General features: G+C 38.6%; 2 protein-coding genes across 3 annotated transcripts in view; both read right to left on the bottom strand.

Moving 5' to 3' along the window:
- The window catches only part of ell (elongation factor RNA polymerase II), a 38,118-nt gene extending 19,481 nt beyond the window's left edge, over positions 1 to 18,637 (bottom strand). The window contains exons 1-2 of the mRNA XM_044200443.1: positions 18,432 to 18,637; positions 3,825 to 3,869 (exon numbers count right to left, since the gene is read on the bottom strand). Coding sequence (XP_044056378.1) covers positions 3,825 to 3,869; positions 18,432 to 18,566 — 180 coding nt within the window. The 5' untranslated portion in view covers positions 18,567 to 18,637. The remainder of the gene's footprint in view (positions 1 to 3,824; positions 3,870 to 18,431) is intronic.
- An 800-nt stretch (positions 18,638 to 19,437) lies between these two features.
- Positions 19,438 to 26,344, bottom strand: fkbp8 (FKBP prolyl isomerase 8). 2 transcript variants are annotated; one of them, XM_044200439.1, is made up of 9 exons: positions 25,843 to 26,344; positions 25,323 to 25,591; positions 24,892 to 25,061; positions 24,663 to 24,751; positions 24,089 to 24,309; positions 23,620 to 23,792; positions 23,461 to 23,538; positions 21,363 to 21,506; positions 19,438 to 21,073 (listed from the first exon to the last, which is right to left on the bottom strand). In XM_044200439.1, exons 2-9 carry the CDS (start codon positions 25,579 to 25,581, stop codon positions 20,987 to 20,989), a joined length of 1,221 nt encoding a protein of 406 aa, XP_044056374.1. In that variant the 5' UTR covers positions 25,582 to 25,591; positions 25,843 to 26,344; the 3' UTR covers positions 19,438 to 20,986. The 2 variants fall into 2 exon arrangements, with proteins under 2 accessions (XP_044056374.1, XP_044056373.1); XM_044200438.1 differs by having other exon boundaries at positions 26,147 to 26,344.
- Between the last annotated feature and the right edge of the window lie 421 nt (positions 26,345 to 26,765).

Raw genomic sequence — 26,765 nt, 5'->3', positions numbered from 1 at the left:
CAAAATGTTGACATTTTCACACTTTTTCCAACTCTTATCTATTCATTCATACTTTCAGCTAGAAACTCCATTCAAACATCATATCATTCAACTTTTCAAATCCCATTAAAGCTTTTACAAATATTCAACTTTGTTTGAAGTTACAACGAGAACAGCCTTCAAACTCACTCATCAAGCTCTTCCCACTAATACATACATACATACATTCACATAGAAACTCCATTCAAACTTTAAAACATTCACAAACCATGGGACTTTCTCACATTAATTCAACATCAGTTCAAAATTCATGAAATTTTTTCAGTCTACAATGAGTGTGTATTGGGCAATGTTCAGAGTTAGAATGAGGGATCCAGCTGTCATAGTGCAGAGGATCTGTATAATAAATTAAAAAAAAACAAAAAACAAAAACAAAACTCTTCTCTTCAGCTTGCTGTCATTTCCACAATTTTCACTCTTCATGCATTTATACATCGAAATGTAGGAAAACTTGTGCTGGTTGCAAACATGTAACTATGGAGTCAAACAAACTCACTCAGTTGCCGCAGTCAGCTTGAAAGTGACAGCAGTGCCAGCCAACTGCGCTACAGACTTGCATATTACCTGACCAGAATTTTCAGGAGGGAGGCAGAAAAAGGGACATTTCTAACCTGCTCTCATTCCCACATGTTTGACATTACACACGCAAATCTTACACAGCCTCGGCAGCAGGTTCTCCTCTCTCTTATGGTATTTTAACTTTGGCGATAGGAGTTACGGTCTTTGAGCTAGAAGCAGGAATAAGAGAGGTACCCCTCAGCTAAAATGTCTATGAAATTAACTCATTCAGCCAGAGGTCACACGCAGCCGTTAGCATCACCATGGCAACCTTGGATCTCAGGGGAGTTACAGCTGATTGACATGAGCTAATTAGTGACACACACACACACACACACACACCCCTACCTCTTTCTGTCTCTCTCGTCTCTCACACTTCCTGTCTGTCTGTCTGTCTGTCTGTCTCTCTCTCTCTCTTCAATAAACTCTTTAAACTCTTCTGCTACTCCTGCATCCATTTAGCTACAGAAACCATTCAAATATCAAAATGTTCAGCTCTTTAATGACATGTATACTATTATTCAGCTATTTTCTACCTTTGGCCCTGTAAGTTACCAGGGTGTACGTGGAAAAGTTGTGCAGCTCAGCTACTTTGTAAATATAGAAATTTTGATTTGATGATATATATCCACATATTTCTGTTTAGGAGAAAAATCAACACACAAGTAAGATTACAAATTTGTGTGATGGTGATCTTAATAGTTATTGTCACAATAACTTACTAACTATGGTAGTCTGTAAGACATACTCAGTTTTCCACTAACCTGAGTCAATTGCAAGTTGATTAAGACTGCAGAAAGTCTATTTAAAATAATAACAAAAAGCTAAAAGATACTGTAAAATGGTTGTACCAGTAGTACAATTGCAAACTTGGCCAAAACTACTGAAATGCCATTGAACAATATCATAAAGCCATTCCATCTATCAAAGGGGTACTGTGGGGGTACGTCTGACAAAAAAGGTTGGGAACCACTGCTGTAAGCACATTTCACTGCCAATAAATGTCGCACTAAAGAGCCAGCATCTCAGACCAAAACAAATGGTAGCTACAGCCCACCAGACTCCAGATTGAGAAAAACAGTAATAAAAATAAATAAATAAATTTGTAAAAACACTTCATTCAAACTGAACAGAAATAAAAAAATCATAATTCATAATTCAAATCTACCTCTGTCTCACACACAGAAACACAGTGTCTCATTTCAGATTTTCAAAATAAAAGCCCAAGATGGTGAAGACCTCTATTCAAACCTGTCATCAAACCTGATGATGTCTTTCATACATTATTGATACTATTCAACTTTTAAAGCCAGCAATTCAGTTTGGCGTCAGTTTTTCAACAAACCTTAAAATATTCCACAACATTTCATACATTATTGGTAGTATTCAACATGTATCATTCAACAGCCAGCATTCACACCCGCAATTTCTTCAGAAATTGCTTCTCTAGTTAATCACCCTTCTACACCACATTCAACTTTCGTTTTTCAATATGGTGTTTCAACCTGCGCTGGAGCATTTTATATCACATTTGATGACCTATGATAATCTAGTGTCAAACCCTTCACACAAGACAAAGGAATGGCTTCAGAGTAGGTAGAAATTTGCATAAGTTTAGATGCTGAAAGTTTGTGTAAAAAGTGTAGCAGGCAGCCATTAATTATGGCCATGTTCTTCTACAAAAACATTTATTATTATTATGCCACCATGTTTTTAAACCTATGATAATCTAGTATCAAACCCTTCACACAAGACAAAGGAATGGCTTCAGAGTAGGTAGTAGGGTTGAAAGTCCATCTGTAGGAGGGGAGACTCAAGATAGATGTTAAGACCCCGCATAGAGATGCTAGAAACCCTGCTGTTGCCTAGTGTCCATGTTTATAGTAATGTCCAAAAACCTATTAAACCTATTAAGACAACGGTTTGGACAGAGATGTATAGCGAATACAATCTACATCAGGCAAATCACTAAATGAAGCAGCCCTTTGGATGTCAAACTGAACTGAAACTTGCCAGTACAGAAGTGCACACTGACTGTCTAATCATGTCAGACTGGGCAGGCTAACACATGCAAACCCTGTCTTTTGCCCATGCAGGAAGCAGCTGCTTTTGCAGAAAATGCTTGTGATCATGAGGATGTTTATTGTCTTCATGGGGACAGTTAATTCCTCATACAGAGTGTACTGGCACCCTGGTTTGAGTTTTGTCATTCTCATAAACAAGCAGGTACTAGTTGCAGAAAGAGCCACAGTTTCTTGCATTTTAAAAGGTACCAAAACAATACAAAATCCATTTCATTGCTACTTCTTTTGTTTTTTCACTTAACCTACCTTGTGCTTTTATTGACTTGCCCCTATTACAGCAAAGAGGCAAAATAGGCAGTGGCAGGCAGAGGTAACTTTAGCTTTGCTGCGGTGGTGCATTTTAGCTGCTAAAAAACACCTGCAGCTTACAGTCTGCTCTGTCTCAAGCCTGCTTTGTTTCCTCGAAAATCAGTCCTTCAAATCACTCCTACAGTATCCTAGAGAGGTCTCAGAGAAACTGGTACATTAAGATCAAATTTCATCATCAGCCAAAGTTCCTACTATGGACAGAAAGATGAGTCTACTGAAAACGTTTTACAAAGAATACAAACAAACATGATCCTTCCTTTATCCTTTCTATACTACATCTGACACCCACACCACATGGTGGGAAAGATATACTGAGAGAAGAGAAGTTGTGAAGAACAAGACAGCCAACTTGACATTTTAAAAAGGAGGTTTAGAAGCATTTTTCCTGACATGCAAGATATGTTGAGGGGCCCAGTTAACATTTGGCACATTTAGGAACCAAGGCAAAAAAACAAAACAAACAAATCTTGTGGCCAGTAGCAAGAGAGGTTGGGAAACATTTGCCTGACCAGGTCTCAGTGACAGTGGAGCATTAAGATCAAGCAATGTTAACACAGCACATGACACATATGGTAAAAAGTACATCATTAAATTCGGAACAGCTATGCCAGCATCTTGACTTTAAGACATGGCACTGAAGTGTCAAGTTGGGGGGAAAAATAGCTAGCTTGCAGTTGACACTAGTGTTGGCATAATCACGTGTCTTGTTTGAAAAAGCATGTGTGCCAGTTGGTGTTTGAGCTCCATTTTTTTTAATTTTAATTATTTCGATGAACATAAACAAAATTGCGTATTGGAGGAGACAGTGAGGGAGAGAGAGAAATATGTGCTTACCCCTTGGTTTCCATTAAACCTGATCAATGGTCGTGATGACAGGACCTATGAAAGACAAATAACAGCATTGTTAAATAATTTTCACAGAAAACACATTAAAAGATTTGATTCAGGCAAATTTCCAGACAAGAGTTTATAGGTTCCCATTATGAACTGCTCATCTAAGTGTTTAAGTATGAGCATTTAATAAGACAAAAAAGACAACGGAAGCATTACGTTAGCTTTTAAGGGATGCACCAAGTGCTGCAATTTCAATTCATAAATGGTTATGGGTTAAATTCACCATAATGTATGCGTTTATATTTAGTTTTCAGCTATTGGAAAGAAGAACAGGTATTTTGTATTATTGTTTTATGTACATAAAACCAGTTAAACGCAGGCCGACTGAGAAAGATTTACATTCAAAAACCTTTGTTTTAAGGAGATGTTAGCCACAAAGAGAACAATTTTAATAAAATTTTCTATTCAAAGCTATGAGATTACAATTCCAAATTTGCATTAGCTCAGTTCACACTATGAAGACAAATACTCCCTCATTTTAGTACTGTGTATTTTTACAGGCAGAGTTTACTTCCATGAACTAGTTGCTTTTATCATTTATCAAAATCCAAGGAAGGTTTTGGTTCAGTGGTTACGTCCTATTCAAGAATGCACTATTTATAACTGATGCAAATTTCTTACATCTATGAAAAATATGTATATACACTACGGAAAGGCAGAAACGCATGTGGTTAAACATGTTAATGGTTAACATGTCTTACATTAGAGCTGAAACGATTAGTCAATAGAAAAATAATCAGTAACTATTTTGAGTAATTTTTCAAGCAAATATGCCAAAATAGTGAGGATTTGCAGATTTCCTTATGTGATAGTAAACTGAATATATTTGAGTTTTGGACAGTTGATTGGGCAAAGCAAGATTTGATGACTTTACGCAAATTGTCATGGGTATTTTTCACAATTTTTAAACATTTTACAGACTAAACGATTAGAGAAATAATCGGCAGATTAATCGATAACGAAATAATCAATAGTCGCAGCCCTATCTTACATAACACAAATGTGTAGGGATTTGTTTTCGTTTTGACACGGAAGAGGAGTTGTTGTTGTTTAATGTCCAAAAACGCTTTATCCAGCGCAACTAAAGTTGTATGAAAAACTCCAAGCAGTATAAAAACTTTTTATACTGTGAATAGTGAATGTGCATCGTAAGATGGCCTATTTAATATTATAAATTACATCAGGCAGAATAATGACCTGTAAGTTATGTCTGTTTTGGAGATGCATGAAAAGAGGAAGGGCTGAACAGGGTTTCCACTTCGCTTTCAGTTGTATTCACATGTTTCAGTATCAGATCCATGGTCCTGGGGATTACTCTATGCTATTGGTTTATCATTTGACTTCTTATAACTCCACATTTAGTTTCAGTTTCAAATGGAGTAAAGCAAAGAGACAGCAGCACTTTCACTCCCCTAAGCAGAGCTTCTACAGAAATTCAAGCAATACAGTAGGATTTTTTTTTTTGTTAAAGTTGTTGCTAAACGAGATAAAGAGAACCAAACATTGTTAACAGTGGCCTGATTCTGGTTGACTGGAGCAACTGGACAACCATTACTGTCAAGCCCCATTGCTTTACATAACCTTTTGGGCTATATCTATTACAAAGCAAAGCTGACGATAATGATAAGACACCGCAGCAAAAGTAAGCAACACACTGTTTGCACACAGAAAGAGCCAAGCTAAAATAACCTGTCCTTGCAAAGTCACCCTAAACCGTATCTTCAAGTGTTTGTAACACACCAGACAAATTGTGAACTATGAGAGGAACAATTCTGGCATTTCACTTACTGCAGGAACTAAACCTTTATAAACATCAAAAAGAGGAAGTTACATACACTTTTCTTCCTTGGTGCTGCTTTAGTGGATCAAATGTGATCAAGTGAGAGAGCTAAATATTCAAGGGAGGGGAAGCCTATTAAAGACAACGTGCTTTGCATTACTGCCTGGTCCTGACCCGGAGATATGGAGCATGTATATAAAGACTGGTGAGCTTCCGTCCTCTGGGCAGCTTCACTTGCACCAATTTATTTCTATTCTATTCCAAATCAGTGTTTGGTGTCATTTACACCCAACCAACAGAAGCCATGTGATCCACATTAAAGTATCAGCGGTGTAGGCCTATACTCTACTACATGGGCCACAATTGAATTGCGGACCATGCAGACATTGTATGACAGAAGTTCCCATTTATTTTAATTTCAAGGACCTTAAATATGTGCCAGGGTCAATGAAGGCATTATTTAATGAACCAGTATTTGATACTTAAAGCCAGATCTATTTAATTATAATTGTACTCCAGGTGTCAACACATTGTAACCTACTCCTAAGGCATATTGTTGTAAGCGAGCAGAATATCACACACACACACGCACATATAATTATAGTAGCCTATATATAAAGTGACTGGGACATTTAAGTACCGCTGTTCGGTGACACATTCCTCAAGCAAAGGAATTTTGTTCATATCAGAGATGTAGAGAGGCTGAGCAAATCCTGCCCAAACCTTACTGCCAGAGCTTTGGAAGTTGCAGCTAGTTTTGCTAATCCTTCTCGCATTAGTGTTGCCTGCTTCTTTCACCAGACACCTGGGGACACCTCACCGCCTAAATCCATCACCTACTGCAAGATTTATTTACATTTATGGCCTAACAGCTTAGCTGGAAACGCTGGATTTTGAGAAATTACTAACACAATCTGAAGTAGTAGCACATTCAATACCTTTTAACACACCCACTCACTTAGCCACCCCTCCCTAGGTATAGACTCACAAATACACTAGCATGGCTCTAGACTGTTAGTCTTGTTATAGGAAGACATTACTGACTGACTATTAGGTTGTGCATGATATAACTCTGTAATAGAGCTGCAATGATTAGTTATTTAATTGATTAGTTGTCAACTATTAAATTAAATCGGCAACTATTTTGATAATCAATTAATCGTGTTGAGTCATTTTTAAAGAAAAAAAATGTCCAAATTCTCTGATTTCAGTTTCTCAAACGTGAATATTTTCTGGTTTCTTTAGTCCTCTACAACAGTAAACTCTTTGGGTTGTGGATAGGGATGGGGATTGAGATCCGGTTCTATAAAGGACCCGGTTCCAAATTTCTCAAAACCCGAAAATCAATAAAAGGTCTGAGCTCATCGATACTGCTATTGAGACTAGCGGGTCCTATAACGTAACGTTATGTCTCGCGAGACGAGTCATGTCATGTAAATCAAACACAACGTCAATGCTAAAGTGTGCATCAGTTAAAACCAAAATGCAGTACCTTCAACTGTCTTTGAGTCGGAACACTGAAACACCGGCTGCCGTTGCGGGACAATGATCCTCCTCCACCCAAGGTATTCATGATGCGCGCACCCCAACTTCCCCCAGCTAGCAAGTCCCGTTCATTGACAATAATAATAATAATAATAATAATAATAATATGCGACCTCTTAAAGTGACATTAACCAACACTTTTGTGTGAAAATGAAATACTTATTGAAACAAACAAAAACAGTTTCTTCCATATTTAGCACATTTTACCCAATTAAAAATGTGTCACATGCCTTCTGTCTGATATAAGAACATTTGGTGGGCCTAGTAATGAGTTGTGCTTAATGATCGGCCAAAATATGTTTAACATTAGCCAACTTCATTCATTTGATGGTGGTCAGCTCAAGCAAACCCCATCTTTATGCTAAAAAGGTTGTTGGACATTTATTGCAGCTGACATATTATTTTACTATTCTCATAGTTATACGTTATGTTAAAGGGGCCCTGTGTATTTCTTTTCAAATAAATGCCCAGGATCAGCAGTGTTTATTGAAGGCTACGCAAATTTCATTCTGTTCAGAAATCAAACAGTCACAGACTCAGTTAACCAATAAAAGCAATATCATTTCTGTTACGAATGTATTGTTGTCTTTCCACCAAATTAATAGAAAAGTATCAATAGTGGTATTGATAAAGAATCGGATCGTTGTCTAAAAGCTGTCTAAAGCTGTCTAAAAAATGGCATCAATATCAATAAAAATTAACAATCCCCATACCTAGCTGTGGACAAAACAAGACATCTGAGGATGTCTCCTTGAGCTTTAGGAATCAGTGATCAACTTTTTTCACCATTTTCTGACATTTTATGGACCAAACAACTAATCAATAGAAAATATGATCGACAGATTAATCGATAATGAAAATAATCGTTAGTTGCAGCCCTACTCTGAAATAGCAATTCACCTTGCCTAACCCTTTTTGGCCTAAACAAAATTAAAATCATATAAAAGAAAAAAGGTACTGTCTCATTTATCTTGCCAACAGTATAATATTGTGTCACTTCGTCCTGAGCTCTGAACACTCAGAGCCTATCCAGGAACACCAGACCTTTCATGGAGCCACGCTCCCTGGTCTACTCCTGCAATGTTTAACACAGCACCCGTTTTAGCACTCCCACCTATGCCCTCCCCCTCCCCCATCCCAGCACTGCTAACATAGTGCTACCCTCAGCCTGTTCATTTGAATGGGCTGCTGACATGTCACTATTCTCTGGGACCTGAGCCCAGAATGTTCCAGAGCGCTAACCTTAGGGACAGAGAACGGGTCCTGACCATGACAAGGCTGTGGATGTTCCCACACGCTGCCAACCAGCAACAGAATGGGGATCAGCTGGACATGGCATGGACTTTCAGCCCAACAGCCCGTGATAAAAATGAACTGATGACAAAGTCTGTTTCCCATTACAACACACACGTTTGCCTTTAGGCTGTACATTTCCTTGCAGTATAAACAAAGCAAATGCCGATAAAAATTACAGCAATATGGACCTCAACAAATTTTCAAACAACATTTTGTGTGCAAAGGTTGATAAAGTTTTTAGGTCCTGGCTTTCAAAATTCAACTGTAAACTGTTGTAACACAGAGTCTTATTAGTAGTCACAATTTTACATGAAAACCTCATTTTAAAAATCAGCATGTACACTTCATGGCCCAACATCAGCCACAAATAATCAATCTCACCACGAGGTCCATTTATTAGCTGTTCTGGAGCTTTTGATTGTATTACACGGTCTTCCTCAGCAGATGAAGTTTGCGCAGTTGTCAAGGAATTGTAGATTGTCAAACTTAAAAAAAAAAAAAATGTAAAGCCTAAATTTAACTTGTAAATCTCCTTGGCCAACAGATATTTTACTATCAAAACCTGCTCAGGTTTATCAAGTGTGTGAAACTGTTTTACTGGGTATAGGATTTGCCAGGTAGGCCACAATTTCACTGAAACCTTTATGAAAACAAGACACTATATTGCAAAAATGGTATACTATATGTGTTGGTAGGGTTTCAATTCACTTTTTAAAATGCAGACAATATACAAGCTAGGAGTTTGTTAGAAGAAACTGGGCGTAGTTCATGGAAAATTACCAGCCTCTTCATACAAATTTATACAGACTAAGTTAACGCAAATTATATCCTCACACACAAGTATAACTCACTACTCCGTCTCTCAGGTTGAACTGCCAAAGGATTCCTTTGTTTTTTACAAAATCAGCTTACTACCAAGCAAGAATTAAAGGATTTCTGGATAAACAAGATACAGAAAAACATGTTAATGCATTTATTTTCAGCAGGCTAGACTATTGTAATGGTGTCTTCACAGGTCTCAGTAAAAAAAACCCAAAAACAAATAATCAGACAGCTGCAGCTCGTCCAGAATGTTGCTGCCAGAGTCCTCACTAACACCAAGAAAGTGGAGCACATTACACCTGTCCTTAAATCACTGCACTAGCTTCCTGTGTGTCAAAAGGATAGGTTTAAAAATCTTATTACTTGTTTACAAAGCACTAAATGGTCTCGGGTCTAAATACATCTCTGATTTACTTGTACGTTACGAAGCATCCAGACCCATCAGGTCATCTGGGACATGTTTACTCAGTGTTCTCAGGATCAAAACTAAGCAAGGTGAAGCAGCTTTTAGTTTCTATGCTCCCCACTTGTGGAACAAGCTTCCTGACTACCTGAGATCTGCTGAAACCGTCAGCTCATTTAAATCAGGGCTTAAAACATTATTGTTTACTGCAGCTCTCAAATAACTCATACATAATTTAATTTTAGTCAGTAACTATTTACTTGCTTTTGTTTTATTGTCTTTTAAATGTAATTTTAATGTTTTCTTAATGTCTTGTTTTTAATATATTCCTGTTCTCAACAACTAACAAATTTGTTGGTTTGTTTTGTTTTTATTATTGTTTTCATTCTGTGTGCTTTTTTTGTTTGTTTCCTTGTTTTTATTGTTCTTATTGTGTGTGTTTTTGGCTGTTTGCTTTTAATTCTATGTGCTCCTGCTTGCTTGCTTTTGTTGTTTTTAGAATTAGTTTTTTGTGCTTTTGCCTGTGTTTTCTGTAAAGCACTTTGGGTTGCCTTTGGGTATGAAATGTGCTATATAAATAAATTTGCCTTGTAGTAGATGCAGACCGGAATAGCCATGTCTAAATCCCTATGGGTATGGTTATGGCAAATTGTCAGGTGTTTAGTTGCATCACTGTCACCCTGATGAGATGTTCCACCTGTCTAAGATTTCAGAGGTGGAAAGAGCACTTTGTGCCACGCACTCTGCAACAGTGAAATGGTACTGGGTGTCCCTTCTCTCAATACGCAGTGCTAATGCATCATCATTACTGAGTATGTCCTGTGTGTAAAAACATGATGTACTGTTCTACTCCTTTAAAATATCTGACAGAAGAGGGTCATGTGAGTGTTTGAAGTAACACTAGCACACAGGCTTAATTTGACCTACTTGTTGGTGTATTTACTGTAACTGGCTCTTCATTGCTAGACAGAAAGCCTGTGAAGCTTTTAGTGTTCTTCATCTCATGAACGCTGAGCTACCTTTGATCTTGTGCTTGAAATGGCAACTCAGATTTCTTGTGTGCACCATTTCTTTGTTGTAGGGGCAGGATCAGTACTTTCATACATTCACTATACACACTCCACTATCTTTTTAAATAATCAGCAGCAAATTTTAAGTTCCCACCCCTAGTCTGTTTCAAAAATAGCATTGCGTTTGCCTTACATCCTTAATTAGGCTACACCCCTACAAAATGAACTTTACATTTGAAATTGATTTCAGACCATTATACTTTCAAAAGTGTTTTCTGTCCATAATGAAATGCGGATAGAAATATAATTTAGTACAAAACTGTTACACTGTAGTACTGCTGTTGCACTGACAATTAATAAAACTCAGTTTAGTGTGAACATAGCATTATACTTTCACTTGGATGCATCTGTACCGAAATTGCCTTTGCCACTAGCTCCAACTCAATAAATTTATAAAAAAAAAAAAAAAAAAAAAAAAAAAGCACCAAATGTGGGTATTGGATCAATTTGGTATCAGTGTATACCAGCATCATCACAAAAGAGACATTTAGCAGAAAACAGAAGTGAGCCTCACTTTTTCCCCAATTTAGTGAACAAAACTGCTTTCAGATCTTACTAAAGGTTATTTAAACAGCTGTTTTCTAGTAATCCGGGGCCTTGACAAAAGTGAAGTAAAAGTGGTGACTCAGCAGGCATTCAAAGCAGACTTGAAAAGAGAGCAATCAAAAAGCTTAAAGCAAAGGGAGGGAAACAGCAATTTCAATGATTAATCTGAAAGAATCTAAAATTTGTTAAACCTCTTATAATCTTAAACTCAGTGAGGCATTTTAGTATGCTGTATGTATCCTGATTGGACTAAAAGTTCCTGTTATGGCAAAACACTGTTTTTCTATTATATTTAACATTCCAACAATCTATTTATTAGTTGAGATGACGGTATCTGACATTAAGATTGGCTTCCAACACCAGTAAAGACAGAAGCTTAACAGAATTACTGATAAGGTAACAATGGTTGCTCTGATTGAAACTGACAGACAAAAAGAATAGTCTCTTGCTACCATTTGGTACCTGGATTTAAGCTTATGTTACGACCCCTATTACAGCTGTGACAACTTGGCTTATGGAACCAACACACTGACCACCATCTCACTGGAAGATAGCGATATCTCCTTTTGAGCCCAATGGGATACACATCTTGATTCAGAATCAGTGATTAAATGGACCTAAGATAAATCTTAAGTAGCCAATATGATTAGAGTTCATGTTTTGATGGAATATGATGTGTTGAAAGAGGTGCCATTTTAAATCTTCTGTACCTCTCCCAGTGAGGACAGAAAGTAAATGTTTTGTTATAAATCAATAAAATTATTTGTAATAACTAAGATGTACACTGAAAAGCCTGCTTCACATTTTAATAACTGAAAAAAACTTTTTTGGAGTCTCATTTCGGGGTATTACAAAATCAATCAATCTTTTCAATAGGCCTGTGTTGATTAAAAATGCCTTGCTTCTATGCTATAAATTATTATATAAAAAATAGCTTCAAGTACATCAATTTTCATGGCAAAGAGCTACATACAAGCCAAGCATGGACGATCATTTTCATTACTGGTGTCACTACTGGTCATTTTACCTTAGTAATGCTACCTGAATATTTCTTTACTTTGCTTTTTTTTTTTTTGCAGCTTGCTATGCTTTAATCAAATTTTCCTACTAAATTATGTAACAGTATGTATGTGGTTATACAGATCTGTCATTTATAGGTGTATGGTATGTTGTCTCGTAGTGAGTTGAAATTCAAGATAAAAGCGCAGTCCCACTGGACATGAGAAATTTTATTTTCTTAGTGCGATTATGATGTAAAATGACACTAGGCTGACAATACTGACAAAGATAAACGCAGACTGAGAGAGGGAGGCACACAAGGGGAGATTGCATTATTATTTCATAATCAGTCTTTTCAAATACGAAGAAGCCTGCACTGATTTAGCAGGGATTCCTTCAAGGTTTGGCTTAATTCAAGTTTTCTGAATTGAAGCAGCTATCTTTCAGACATTAAGTCTGGGCATTGATTCATTATCGTTACTCCCCTACTGAGTGATATAACAAAAAAACTTGTATGTGCATAAACTTTCTCTGGCTCCAGTCAAAATGTTACACTTGTATCTGTTTTCAAGCATCTTACTTCCTACAATATTGGTCAAAAACCACAGGCACAAAGCATGTTTGTGGACCAACCACTGCACTGACTGAGCCCTTGAAAAAGACAGCAGGTCAGGGGAGTCTGCTCTGTGTGCAGTGACACCAGGTTGACATGGTCACTTGTGGTAACCCTGCCACAGGACAGAGAAACACCATGACATTTAAGAGTCATATTTGGCCTTAGTGGTTATGGTCATCTCTTGCAGTGTCCCGTGATCTGCTGAAACTGGGGAGTCAGCATTCCTTAAATAACCATAGCACTGGCAAGAAACAAAATCCCCACCCAGTCTCCATTACTTCCCATACCATGTCCATAGGGGTCGAGACAGGAGGTAGATAGCAGCCATCACAGGAGCAAAACTGACTTGGCATAAACTGGCCACCTTAGTGAAGCGTGTCACCACAAGTACTTATCTGAGGATTGATGTTTATGTGCACAAAAACCTCTGGCATCTGACTTTTGTTTTTAATAAACTGTAATTTAAAATCTGGAGGTCTTTCAGATAATTAATTATAGAGGGTGTCAATGTTTCATCCGTGAAAGACAAATTCCAGTTTGTTTACCTGGTGAAGAAGCCAAAGTGCAAGCTGAGTGGATCAGAGGACCCCTTTCTGTGGTGATGAGGTGAAAATCTCACCCAACAATACTGAGGATATCCTCCACATATAGACTCAGTTCAGTGCCAAACGACCTAATCTCTATTTCGGGATGTTTATTGTTGCCTTGTTTACCAGTCATTATGCAACATGCCTACCACAGCAGGTATCTTGTCTTTCACCAAATCATCAGGTTTTATTTTAAACAGTTCATTATTAAAAAGATTGGATTAAAGATTAAATCATTATATTCATTACGGTTACTTATAATTCTTTCCAGGGCTTAAAATGTAAATGCAACTCAGAATAAATTGTCTACGACAAGATGGGTGCCACTACTGTGATGTATATCCTTAAAAATGTTAAATTCATACTCGCAGTTTATAATCACCTCGCCACAAGACAAAAGATGTGATGGGCCAACAAAAGGTTTTAAAATTCAAACGGAACTACTCATGCACAGGCACCAGTGTAATACTGCAGTGCCAGCACACGAGATTTATTGTCACTTCATATGCAAGCTCTCCTAGACTGCCTTAGTCTGCATATGAATGTGTCTATCTGAGACAAGCTTAAATTTTTTAGTTCAAAGCGTAGGCTTTTAATTTTGTGGGCTTTCTATTTTGAGAATTTTAACACAGCCGCATCTTTCACAATAAAAGATAATGAAAACTCTACTGAACTACCGAATCAAACCATTTAAACCCTGTGTTTTCCAATACTGTGCTGTAGCAACAGTCATCCAGAGACATAATTATAAACTTATCTGTACTCTCCATAACCTTCAGCTTGATGACACTCAAGTAGTCTTACTCATTTCCTTGCTTATGTCACAGCCAGTAAAAAAAAAAAAAAAAAAAAAAAAAAAAAAAAAGGGGGCTGCCATCCCGCAATAGGAGTTCCAGTTCACTCTGTCCTCAGACGTACCAACAGAGGAACCAGCTGACAGTCACGTCTCATGCAGGAAGCAGTCGATATACACTCAACTACTGCTACTTGATGACTAGTGTTGCATAATGTACTTACAGAAACACAATAAAAAATACTTTTCTTTTTTTTTTTTTTTTTTTTTTAAAAACAAGATTCTTACTACAATAACACTGACAGCCTAACTGAATCAGCTTTGCTTCTGGGCCAACACTTAGCATTTGGTTAGCTTACATTGGAATGATATCAACAAGCCTGTATCTTGTTCTCCTACAACGTAGAAGAATGTAGTGACATTACAATGACATTTACAATGACACAATTAAGAGACTTAACTATTCCAGCTGTATACATCTTTGCTACTAGTTAGGGTCTATGAGTTATCAAAGCGACTATGCTGTATACTGGCCTGGAACAGCCTGGAGTTTAGCTCCCTTATAAAAGCAGGTGCCTGCCAGAGTTTACACATTTTCCGGTCAAACAATAACAAAACTGGGGTCATAAACATTATCAGCTTTGTCTAATTACATCCTTGACCTTGTCACAACTTTTACATTGAAAGGCGTGTCATTCTGTAGCTCTTCCTCAGCTGAGTTCCCAGCCAGCGTTGAATTATGTGAAAGCCGGAGGGGCTCAGCTCCCCTAAAAAGATACCCAAGCCACACTGAAAGCAATATGAGCTCAAGTTTGGGGTGGTGGCATGCCTGTTTGTTTCTTTTTATTTAGCGTAGGATATATATTTTTAGATTTCATGACCGAATATGAAAACTGAGAAAAAACACAAACACAAGCACATAAGAAACCCAAAGCTTGTACTGATGTTAATTTGTCATGTAACACACCTGATAGACATCTGACTACAGTTTTTTCCTGTGTAAACGTAAGAAGATATCTTTTCTCAAACTGTGTTTGTATACATGTGGTCTGTGTTAGTTGAGAGACTTACTATATTTGCACGGCTGTGTGCTCGTATTGTTGGGCTTTGAATTTCAATACGCTACTTTTAAATATGCATGTCTCTGAGCACTCATCTGTGTGACTGACTGAGAAGACTCCTGTTCGTATACTAACATAATGTAATGTATACACACACATATAATGTCATTAATTTAGACATGCGGCACACCTGTGCATGATTTCTTTGTGTCAGATGGGTGGTTGATGTATGCTCAGCATCTGTGATCGTGTGAAGCTACTGTGACTGGGCCGCAGCGAAAGCTGTCAAAGATAACAGTGCTTATATGCCTGTGTGGTCCTTATGTGTGTCTGATAAAAGACAAAGTACACTATATTGTCATATATCACTAATATATCGGTTTCAATTAGGGCTGCACAATTAGGCTAATCGAAATGTTATCGAAATCACAATATGGCCAAGTGCAAGATCCAAATCGCGTTACATGCAATGTTTTGGTAAAAGGTAAAATGTGTAACAAAACAGCATTATAATGAAGTCCTGTAGTGCTGCAGAGATGCCCTGGCCTACAAATGTTGTTCTCCAGATGTAAGTTTGTTTGGGACAGACCCCAACAAATGTCATCATCATGATTTTAATAGTTTTTTCAGTGAAAATTAGAATTGTGATGCAAAAATGATCATTCCTACTAATCGTGATTCATATCGCAAATAATCTGAATATGATTTTTTTTTCGTGCATATCGTGCAGCCCTTGTTTCAATGCATATAGCTAACAAAAAAAATCCAATCCCAATCCGAAGTACCAAACAGCTGACCACACAAAATGCCAAAATGTGATTCCAACATTTGTGCCAGCTAAGGTGTAACATCCCCAAAATGGTGCAGCACACGCTTGTATCACCCTACTGCTCTGAAACTTCATCACAAGCCAAGCACACACTACTATACCATGCAGACATTTGACTCAATAGCCCTGATCTGGTCAAACTGTGAGTAAGGTTTTAACTCAAATAACAGGGGAAAGGTGATACAGTAAGGATACAGTGAGCAATACAGCTTAAGTGGGTAGCGAGTCTGCAAGTCTGTACAAGAGGTAGCTCTCAGTTAAAGTGCATCTCAACTGTAAAACGTTACTGCAACTCGAATCTTGCGTCGTCCATGTAGCCTATATGCCAACCGCACCAGTAAAAAGCCCAACATACAGAATTCCTGTTTATGATGTGCTAATCAATGTTTAAAATGTGTATTCCTAACATATTCTGAATATAAAATTACATGAGAATATGCATTTAACATGACTCTGGATGTGGAACAATGGTGCTAAAGATGGGGCAGCATTCTACGCCTTAAGGAAAGCCCTGTCTATATTAACGCTATAGAACCCAAGACGCTTGAGACAATCACACGTGTATTGTCCTGCCTCCTTATGAAAAACAACCACCTAATCTAAATCACAAGCACTATAAATGACAGACAGTGGTGCAAAACATTTTTTAGTCAAGATAAGGATCCAATTTTACCTGACATTAGTGAAACTGCAAGGTAATGTTGGATAGGTAGGATACATTTTCTAGTTTTCTATTTTCAAGTTTGGGGTAATGGCCAAAAAGTGAAAAAGCTATCCTGAATCATCAGCAATGCAAGTTGGATGCAGCAGTACAAATATCTGTGGTTTCATGCTTCAGCCAAAAAAATGACCTCTTTTCTTCTGATAGTTCAAAAGCACAAGACAATTTAGCAAAATTCACAACTTAAAACAAATGCTTTTCATTGCAAAAATGTTGCAATAATGTGCAATCACCCTAATGTGAGAATCATAACATCTGTAAAGAACAAACGCCCTTTAAAAACTCTTTAAATATTCTAAGTCAACATAACTACTGTAGCTACAATTACAATATCTTCAAGTGTTGAGGGATTTATATTTACAATTTCTTCTGTGTCTCACACATTAGTTTAATAAACAAACACTCTTCCTACAGCTAGTAGTCCCACAATTACCTGTAACTATTTGATTGTTCTGGCTTATCAGCTGCAGTCCTGCTGTACACAGCCACTGAGGCTGGAGATAAGGCCCTTTCCTCCTGGCCTGCCAGGTTTTCCCTGTCAAATATTTATAGAAGCTGAAACGTTAGATGGCCATCATCTACACAAGAAGCCAAGCAAGCAGCAGCAGCACAGATCGTTTCAGAGACCAAACACTGAATTCCACCTCTTATTTAAAAAGTACTACTGAGAAAATGTGTTGAATCTACTGTTTAAGAACTTTGACGCACTTCTAAAAGCTGTCAAGTGAACATGAGCTTTTAGTGGCAGTGAGGGGGTTGGGACAGGAGATGGCCATACTTGAATTCGCATGAATACTGGGTACTTTTCCAAATTATTCACCATGTTGTCATTAGATACTCAACCAAGGCAACGCTTGACTTGAGTTAACAACTGAAAAAAATTAAAGTCCGCAAGAAGACCGGGCTTATATACTCAACGGTAGCTGTTACCATTATGTGTGGGCAGCTGCTGGCTAGTTTAGCTAGCAAGGTTTGCCAGATTTTTTTGACAGCTAAACAAACTTTCTGGAAACATCTGTTTACACAGAAGTTGCTCCATGTTTACAGTTAAAATTCTTATAGGTTATTATAAACATTCGGGTAAGGCAAGTTATCAACAACACCCAGTTAAAACTGTTACGCCAACTAAAACAAACACCCTAATCCAATGAAATAACTACTAGGGCTCAGTATCCAGTAGCTCCGAGCAGTGAGCTTGAATGACCGAGTACGGTGTTCAACAGTCGGTGTGGAGTGAGTCTGGGTGTAGCTACAAAACGCTGAACCGCGTCGGCGAGGTCAGTCGAGAGCTGTTGATCGCTAAACTAGACACTAATCAAGCCAAACTAGCCAGCCTCAACCAGCCTGCTGTGGCTGTGTATCGCAGCATGAAAGCAGCAGCAGACCGAGTGGGGACTGACCTCACTCTGCCTGTCACAGCCGCCCGGACAGACTTCAAACGGAAACCTAAATGTCATAGTACCGAAACGGGCCATTTACCTTGCTGCTCTGGTAGCCTTCAAACGCTCTCAGTGCGCTGTCAGTGAGTTTAACGTGAAAGACGGAGACATTGCTACCGTTGCTCACTCTTCCACAGGACAGTCCGTAGCACTGCTCCTCCTTCAGCGCCGCCATCTTGCTACCGTTCCCACCACGCGCACGGACGCACTGTGTCGTAAACCGAGAACTCCGGTTGCTTTTCAATGAATATTCAATGATCAGTCACTGATGGTGAAGTCACTGAGCAGTAATGAAGCCCTATATAGTCACATGTGTAATATAACAAAATAACATTTACACTACAGCAAACATCATAATGCAACACTATAGACATAATACATTATTATTGTTATAGTATTGTCAGTACTATTAATCATTTACTTTCACTAAATGTACAACTAATTCGGAGACAACACGTTAATCAAACAATCAATTTATGTTTATGATATATCATATTCTATTTTGTTATTATGCTATAGCTATTAATAGTTGATAAAAATATACATTCCTCACAACATTTAGGAACGAGCATCGCACATCAGTAACGCGTAAAAAGAGCGAAACGATACGTCATCTGATTACGTCAACGAAACGTCAATGTCTGGGGAAAAAAACCCAGCTTGGGAACATCCAGAAAACTTGGGAATGTCTAGCTGTAAACAAATAAAACAGGTGAAATGTATTTACTGAATATAAGGCATGTCAATGACTAAGTTGTCTTAAAAACAAGCAGATTGTTTTAATACAGTTGTTGTACAAATGACTACATGAATTTGAAAGGAAGATGTGTCTGTCTAGCACAGACATTACTGATGAGCACTGATGTTTCTCAATCTTTCAAGGCCAGTTTTAGTATGCAGAGCACCCTGTATTGACAGGTGGAACAGGAACACTACATGAAATCAGTCAACTGGAAATAGCTGAAAATAACTGGATACCTTGTCACTAATGCTTCCGAGATACACTGGTAGAAACTGTGATATGATACAAAAAAAAGAAACAGTAGTTTGATAACAGACACATTTTATTGTGATGAATATAAAATTAACAAATGCAGGGAATGCCAGGAACTTTTGTGACCACTTCATTTGTCACCAGCTGTTAAAGAGTTTATGCAACTTTTGGCCCCGCAGGCCTACCATCTACTCTGAAAAAGCCACAGATTAAGTGGCTTCATAATTATGCAATATATGTAAGAAGTGATCAAAAACCGTGGAATAAATAAACACCCAAAGGAACATAATTAAAGGAAAACTTCACAGGCAAAAAATATAGGGGAGAAAAAAAAAAACATATACACCCAACACTGTACTTGAAGGGTCATCCTTCACGTCTTAATCATCACAAATTGAGGTATAATTGACTGAAACTGAATAAAAATAAACTCTCCTTCAGCATTATTCATAGCCACATCACTGAGTAACTCTGTGTACCATTCTCTGTCCTTATTTTAAAAAGGTAATAACTGCACCTCTATTAGGAAATTAGTCATTGTTCAAATGTTGAAACAAAAGTACAGTATATCTACTTTACCTGATGCTTTAAAGCATGTATACACAAGAGAACCGGAAATTTGAAACCCTCCAGCATTGAATTTCCATCCAATACACAGCCATGTATATGTATAAACCACCTTTGTGAAATTGTATTATTTTTGTTTGTTACTGTCGACGCTGTGTCCGATAGGCGTTGATTCAATTCCATGGTACTTTTTGAGGCTGCAGTTTGTTGTATTTTATTTAACTGCATTATGTTGTAAGGTGTATATTTTTGCTCCTCCATATTTGTTAATGAGGTGGATATAATTTTAGACACCTTTCAGTATAACATCAAAACAAACTCCAGCCTCAATTGGCACCATAAACAGTATGAACATAAAGCGATTGCTGTATTGCATCACATTGTACACGTGTTTCTATTTTTCTGGTCACTTAGTGTATGAGTAGAGTCTATAGAAAGGGTGTGCGACCTAGCACACAAGCCAGGTACCTAGCCATCATGTGGACCTCAAATAATAAAGCATCTGCATTACACCAGTGGACATTAAACATTGTAACTATAATCAAAACACAGTGAAATCACATATGCTTGGATAGGAAATATAAATTTAACTGAACAGTCTGACGCTTTAAAACTATAGCATAACATAGGACCATATCACAATAATAATAATTTTTAAATAGCTGCTATCTCAATCTATGGTAAACTATGTTTTATTTCAATGCTTAAATAATTAATTTCCAACATTAACTAAGAAAGACAAAAACAATGGCAGCAAAAGAAAACAGTGTCTGGCAACGTGACGGATATGCATAAACCTACACATTTCTAAGTTTGGAAATAAGAGTTCCCATATGCAAATATTGATGTTTTATTATTTGTCACATATTGTTCTCAAACATAGCAGAGAAAGGAGAGTGACAGTGAAGAGGCAACTGACCGACTGACATTTCCACCTCCTTTGACCAAAGGCCAGAAGGCACTGCCTAGATGTGCTTCTGTGTTTAGGCTCTCACATTGCAGTGGCTTGGTCAGGCCATCGCTACAGGCTTGGTTCAGTTTCTAGCAGCTATCACAACAGATAATGCGACACCGCCAATGGCTACTGCAGTGGCACCAAATAGCCACTTCCAGCTGAGACCCTGGGGAAATAAAAGAACAAAAAAAAGAGAGTAGAGTGGATGTTAAGTAGGTTGATTAATATCATCACACAGTGAAAAGCTCAACGCAAGATATTCATCTGACTTACAATATTGCTACATAACTGACGCTCCTTGTTTATTACCACAAATGTTCCCTTGACAATTACATACATATCACTCCAAAAGAACTAATGAAAGTGCATGAGCGTAATGCGATGATGGACAGAGATTCAAGCTGTATTCTACATGACTTAAACACATTTGTTTTCTCAGGGAATGGCTGTCTCACCCATGAAGACTTGGCCCGGTGTTTCTGTGTGCTGCTGCTGCTACTACTAGCAGGGTTACCCAGCATCTTCTTATACATGGCCTGCTCTGCTCCTCTCTGCTCAGAGTTCTTCTTCACCAGCTTGGAGAGCTCTGCGTGGATAGTCTGTACAGAAGAGACAAGACAAATAGGTGTTGCAGGCTCCAGTTCAACACCCAAACCTCTCTCTACTCCGCCAACCCAGCCATCCCAACATGAGGGAAACAAAGTCCTGCTACTGTATAACAACCCAAGACTGATTTCCTTGTTAATGGGAATGTTTCAGGATGACACACTTTCATCAACCCTTTCATACCCTTGATGAATACCCTTTCATCAACAGACACAAGTGGTCACCAAGTGGTCTGGAAAGCATGACAAATGACGAGGCAAAAAAGGAATATGACCAATTATTTTCCTACACGATGATCACAATGGACAGATTAAGTATCGATCTAACATTTGCATAAATAAATGCTAGAAAAAAATGTGTATGCAGTTCTTTGTTATCTTACAAGAAATCACAGGCTTGCATCACAAAATTAGCCTACCATTTAGCCCACATGTCTACACAATTCCAGGATATGGGTTCAGTTATTATTCCAACACTGTCTCAGATCTGAGTCACTCTACTGCTCTTAAAGCTGGTGAGTGACTAAGCAAACCACTGCTCTGAGACAACAAAAATGCTTATGCTTTGTAAATGCGCTTCAGAAAGACTGATGGGAGTGCCATTACATAGAGTTCACAGCAATGTTCACTTAATTTAAAGACATTTGTGGGGAGTGGAGAATCAGTGTGAGTGTCTGTACAAGTCTCTACCCTGAGGATTCTTCTGTTCCTATCTAATGTTAAGAGTAAGCAGATACATTTACTGCACAGTGTATGTGCAGGGCATCCTTGGCATGTTGGCACCACTATTGTGCAATCAGCTACCCAGCAAAATGACACAAATGACACAACACTGACTTGTCCCAAGGGCAAGGATAAAGTAAGCTAAACAAACATGTAACATCCTGTCTTAACAGCAATCTGTGAGTCTAAATACTGGTTTGAGGCTGTCTGAACTGGAACTGTCAAGTCTGCGTGTTGTGTCAAAAAGTAACCAAACCACAGACAAATAAATCTCATCTTATCCATTTGAGTCAAAGACAGAGGGCGTGAATAGCTGACACCTGTGCAAAATATGTAGACAGCATGTCTGTCAGTGCCTGGAGAAGAGAGCAATAGCGCGTCATCCTGTCACTCCATGATGCCAGCGCCTGTTTAAGACCGCCTCATTGATTATAATGGGAGCATTCTGGTGTTGTCACTGAAGCACACCCACTGTTCTTGCTGTTAGAACATGAGGTTATTTGGGGAGTCTTTTCATTATTATTGCAATGAGAGGCAAGTCCATTTTAATATTAAAACAGCTAATCTTGCACCACTTTAAAAATGTGTGTGGACACATAGACATCATTGCAAACATACACAAGGTTGACAGCTATGTAATGACAACACTGTCAGGCAAAAGGGCCTGATAGTGCATACAATCTAAAACATGCATCTTTGTACTTCAGATAAGAAAAGAGTCACACACACACATGCACATGTACTAGTGCAAAATGTAAGAGTACATTATATTTACACTTCGTGTGTTGGACGAAAAGCTTAAGTGCCGGCCAGGCCATGTGCTGTTTGACAGATTGGTGTAGGACTCAAGTGGGGGATTCTGGGCAGGAGTACCGTGCTGTTGCTGCTCACAGCTGATCAAAGAAGCCCACGCACTGAACTGAGTTCTGTCAAATGGCCTTGTGTAGCCAAAGACCCACATATACCCGACTGTATAAGCAGGAGAACAGGAACAGTGGCTAGGTATTAGATATGGCTGGGTGCAGGGCAAACCTATTTACAGCAACAACATGAAAACAGATCCTCTGAAATGATGAATCAGCAGTCCACCTGACCTTGCACAACAAACTAAGTGATTTGATATTTTACCCAATGGCACCATCTACTGGCCATAAGAAAGAACTGCCATTTCTCCATGTGAAAAGCTGTGTTTTGTCTGAAATGAATGTGAAGAGGCCAAAAGTACCTTGTTGCTTGGTTCCAACTTCAGTGCCTTCCTCAAAGTTTGAATGGCTTCTGTGTATTCACCTTGCAGGGCAAGTACCTTGAGTGAAAAAACATACTTTTAATAACACAATCTACCACAGACTAACAGATAAAGTGAAAGAACAAGAGCGACATGTACCTTGCCCATGCGGAAAAGTGCTTTTATGTTGTCTGGCTGGTGTGCCAGTGCTGAGACACAAGATTTAAGTGCTGCATCATAGTGGTCCAGTTTCAGCTGAGAAGCAGCCATGTTGTTTAAACACTTCACTTTTACATCTATCAGCTCATTCTCCTCCTCAGGACTAATGTCAACTGCAGCAATAGAAACCAAAACATAAAATTTAAAACCAGTAAAAAGGGTAACTAAAACAGAATTGAGTCAAATAATTATAAATGTCTATCAGTCATCATTGAAATGACACAAGTGAGATTTTTTTAACCATGTAAGACATGTCACGGAGAAGGCCCCTCTTGTTTTGGGGTTAAATCTAAAACTCTGCCACGCTAACCCACCTGTTAGATACACCCTAAACCCAATGCTGAGGGACAGAAAACCCCTACTGTTATAAACTTTTCACTGAGTCCTGACTCCCTGTCCTGCATCTCACCTTTAGAACTAGACTCTGTTATCTGCAGGGCAATGCTGTATGAGTTGACAGCGAAAGCGTAGTCCCCACGCTGATACTGAACATTGCCTCGCTCTCTTTTACGGCTGGCCAGGGCAATCTTTTCTGCAGGGGTCAGCAGCTCCAGGTCTGGGGCATCAGTAGCTTCCAGTAGTTCCACTTCTAGGGACAGCTCAGCATTGGGGGGAACCTCAGGTTCAAGACTGGGATGATGAAGAAACACAGTCAAGTTCAGGAGTTGAGGAAATAAGAGAGAGAAATCAATCACTAGATTACACACAAGGAATTTCAAACGTCACATGTCCCAATGAAAGTGTGCATCACAAGGGTTCAGAACATTCAAGAAGCCAAGAATAGAGCTTGTAGAGCAAATAAAGCTATGCAGTTTTGTTAAAACTAAAGAATGGGAATTTAATTTACATCTGTTAATTAATTGAGAGTAAAATTAAAGGTAAGTTTAAGTTTGAAATAGCAGCTTTCATATTGTCATTTTTTTGTTTACATGAAAACTGCAGTTTACACAGCCTTTTGCAGTTACATTAAAACACGTCCCTACCTCCCCCGGGCACCATATGCATATTTTGCATCAGTCTGGATGAGGGCCTTCTCTCCCATTTCCATGAGCTGCACTGTGAGATCCAGAGCCTGAAAGGAGAACAATTTAATTGCAGTAAGATACTTATATCGACAACATAACACTAACTGCTGTCAGTAGCATAAAGTAGATAGACTGTGAAAGCTCTCGTGGTAGTCTTTCCCATTTGAGCAGTATCTCAAATTGTTACCTGGAAGACATCCCCATCTCCAAGAGTGAAAGAGAGGTCAGGCTGCTCTTCTACAAGTGTCCCGTCCTTCAGGTATGTTTTAAGATTAATCTTTACATTTTGTCCTTTCTGCGGCCTACTGTCTCGCCCTTCCCCTGCCTCCAGGACTTTTTTCTTCAGTTGGTCATTACCTGGAGACAAACACAGTCATATCAATTTCAGTCAGTTACAGCACTGATTACTGTCCAGTGACTGTGGAGCAACCACAAGTCAGAAGCCTTGCTCAAGGGAATCACAACATCTTGGACTCTGTTGCACAAGGACAGAGTGTGGGGTATTTGATCAGAGCACCTTCCTATCATCAATATGAACTTATCAACTACTTCAACACCTTCTACAGGAACATATTCTGCTACAATCTGACATGTCACTGTGGTGCTTTTGTTACATACCTAATACATCCAGCCATTCTTCCACCGGACCTAGAGGGTCGGGATCTGTGTCTGCATTTGTCTTTTCAGACTCATCTGTGTTTTTCCCCTTCCCACCCCCGGCATCTTCCAGAGGAGGGGGTTCGTCGTCAATGTCTTCTTCATCTAAAACCTCAAAGTCCTCCCCGCTGTCCAGCAGCGAGGTTCGTCCATTCTTCTTTGCTGATGGCGCACTGTCATGGCTATCAGAGGCGTCCATAGTCTCCTCTTTTTCAGTCATTAGTAGAGTACTTTGAGAAAGAAGGTTAACAACTTCAATAATGCAACCTTATTACCTTCTTTAACTGTTTGTCCCTAAACCGGAGTCCCAATTAAAATCTACAACACTGTCATCCGCTGCTGTAATATCATATCAGGGAGCTTATTAGCATGCTAACACAGCATCTACAATAAAAACGACTAGGCTACCATCCAAACCACCCAGGACCGGTCACTTATTATCAATTAACAAATTTACAACACGATTACAATTACAACTCACCTGTTAACTGTTTTGGCACAAGAGGATATTCTGAACAACAGTAACGTAGCCAAGCTAGCCACACGTTTCCAGAAGTTTCTGACAAGTCTCTTCAAACGGGTAGCAGGCTAATGCTAACAGACGTTAGCCGAAGAAGTTGACAACAGCAAACTAGCATTAACAGTTAGCTAGCTAATGTTAGTGAACACTAAGTGTTTTTATCTTGTCTTGCAATGAACCACTGCTTACATCGACTCCAGAGAGAGTGAGTCAGTCAGAGTGTCATATGTGATAAACCCATTTATCAAAATAAATGGAACCTTACCTTCAATCGCTATCTATGTAGAGGCTTGTTTTGGTCCCCGGTAAGCTCCACTCCAATTTACAATGGTGAAGTCTGTTTGCTGTTGGGGAGCACGATACCTATATGACCTGAATGTGTTGCTGAATATACAACAGCAAACTGACTTCGTCGCGGTCTCTAGCGCATCCAAACAAGCTGCTTCCTGTTAACCTTGAGCTCCTGTGCTTCTATTGGACGTTTTCCTGCATATTCATGTTTGACCTCATAGGCATCCCGAGGACTGCAATTTTAGTTTTTAATATCGGAAAATGAGTCCACCTGTGTACTTATATTCTAGCTAAAGAGGACAGGTAGCCAGCACATAATACGAAATATATTTGCCTTATTGTGAATATCAAGGATTCATGAGTGGCTAGTTATACTTAAGAAATAGTACCAAAACATAACTGTATATTTCTTAAGTTAATTTAAAAGTAGAACCACAGCCAATGAAGAGCACTCTCCTACCGTTACCTCACAAAAACGGCATTATTGCCAGTGATTTAGCTCCTGAATGTACACAGCAGGACTTTATAGCTAATAGTTCTTTGGTTTCTTGCTTATTTGGAACTGTGATAAGACATGTGCAAATTCAAATTTG

This window comes from Siniperca chuatsi, linkage group LG6 (assembly GCF_020085105.1).
Source record: "Siniperca chuatsi isolate FFG_IHB_CAS linkage group LG6, ASM2008510v1, whole genome shotgun sequence".
In the NCBI taxonomy this organism is placed as follows: Eukaryota; Metazoa; Chordata; class Actinopteri; order Centrarchiformes; family Sinipercidae; genus Siniperca; species Siniperca chuatsi.
Note: the sequence above shows the minus strand (reverse complement) of the source record. Positions and strands in the feature narration are given on the sequence as shown.

Coding starts and splice junctions, on each gene's coding strand:
- fkbp8 (XM_044200439.1), bottom strand. CDS start 25,581: ATGACTGAAAAAGAGGAGACTATGGACGCCTCTGATAGCCATGACAGT. Junction 24,310..24,662: donor GCATATGGTGCCCGGGGGAG/GTAGGGACGTGT, acceptor TCATCATCCCAG/TCTTGAACCTGAGGTTCCCC. Junction 23,793..24,088: donor AACAGAGTCTAGTTCTAAAG/GTGAGATGCAGG, acceptor CTATTGCTGCAG/TTGACATTAGTCCTGAGGAG.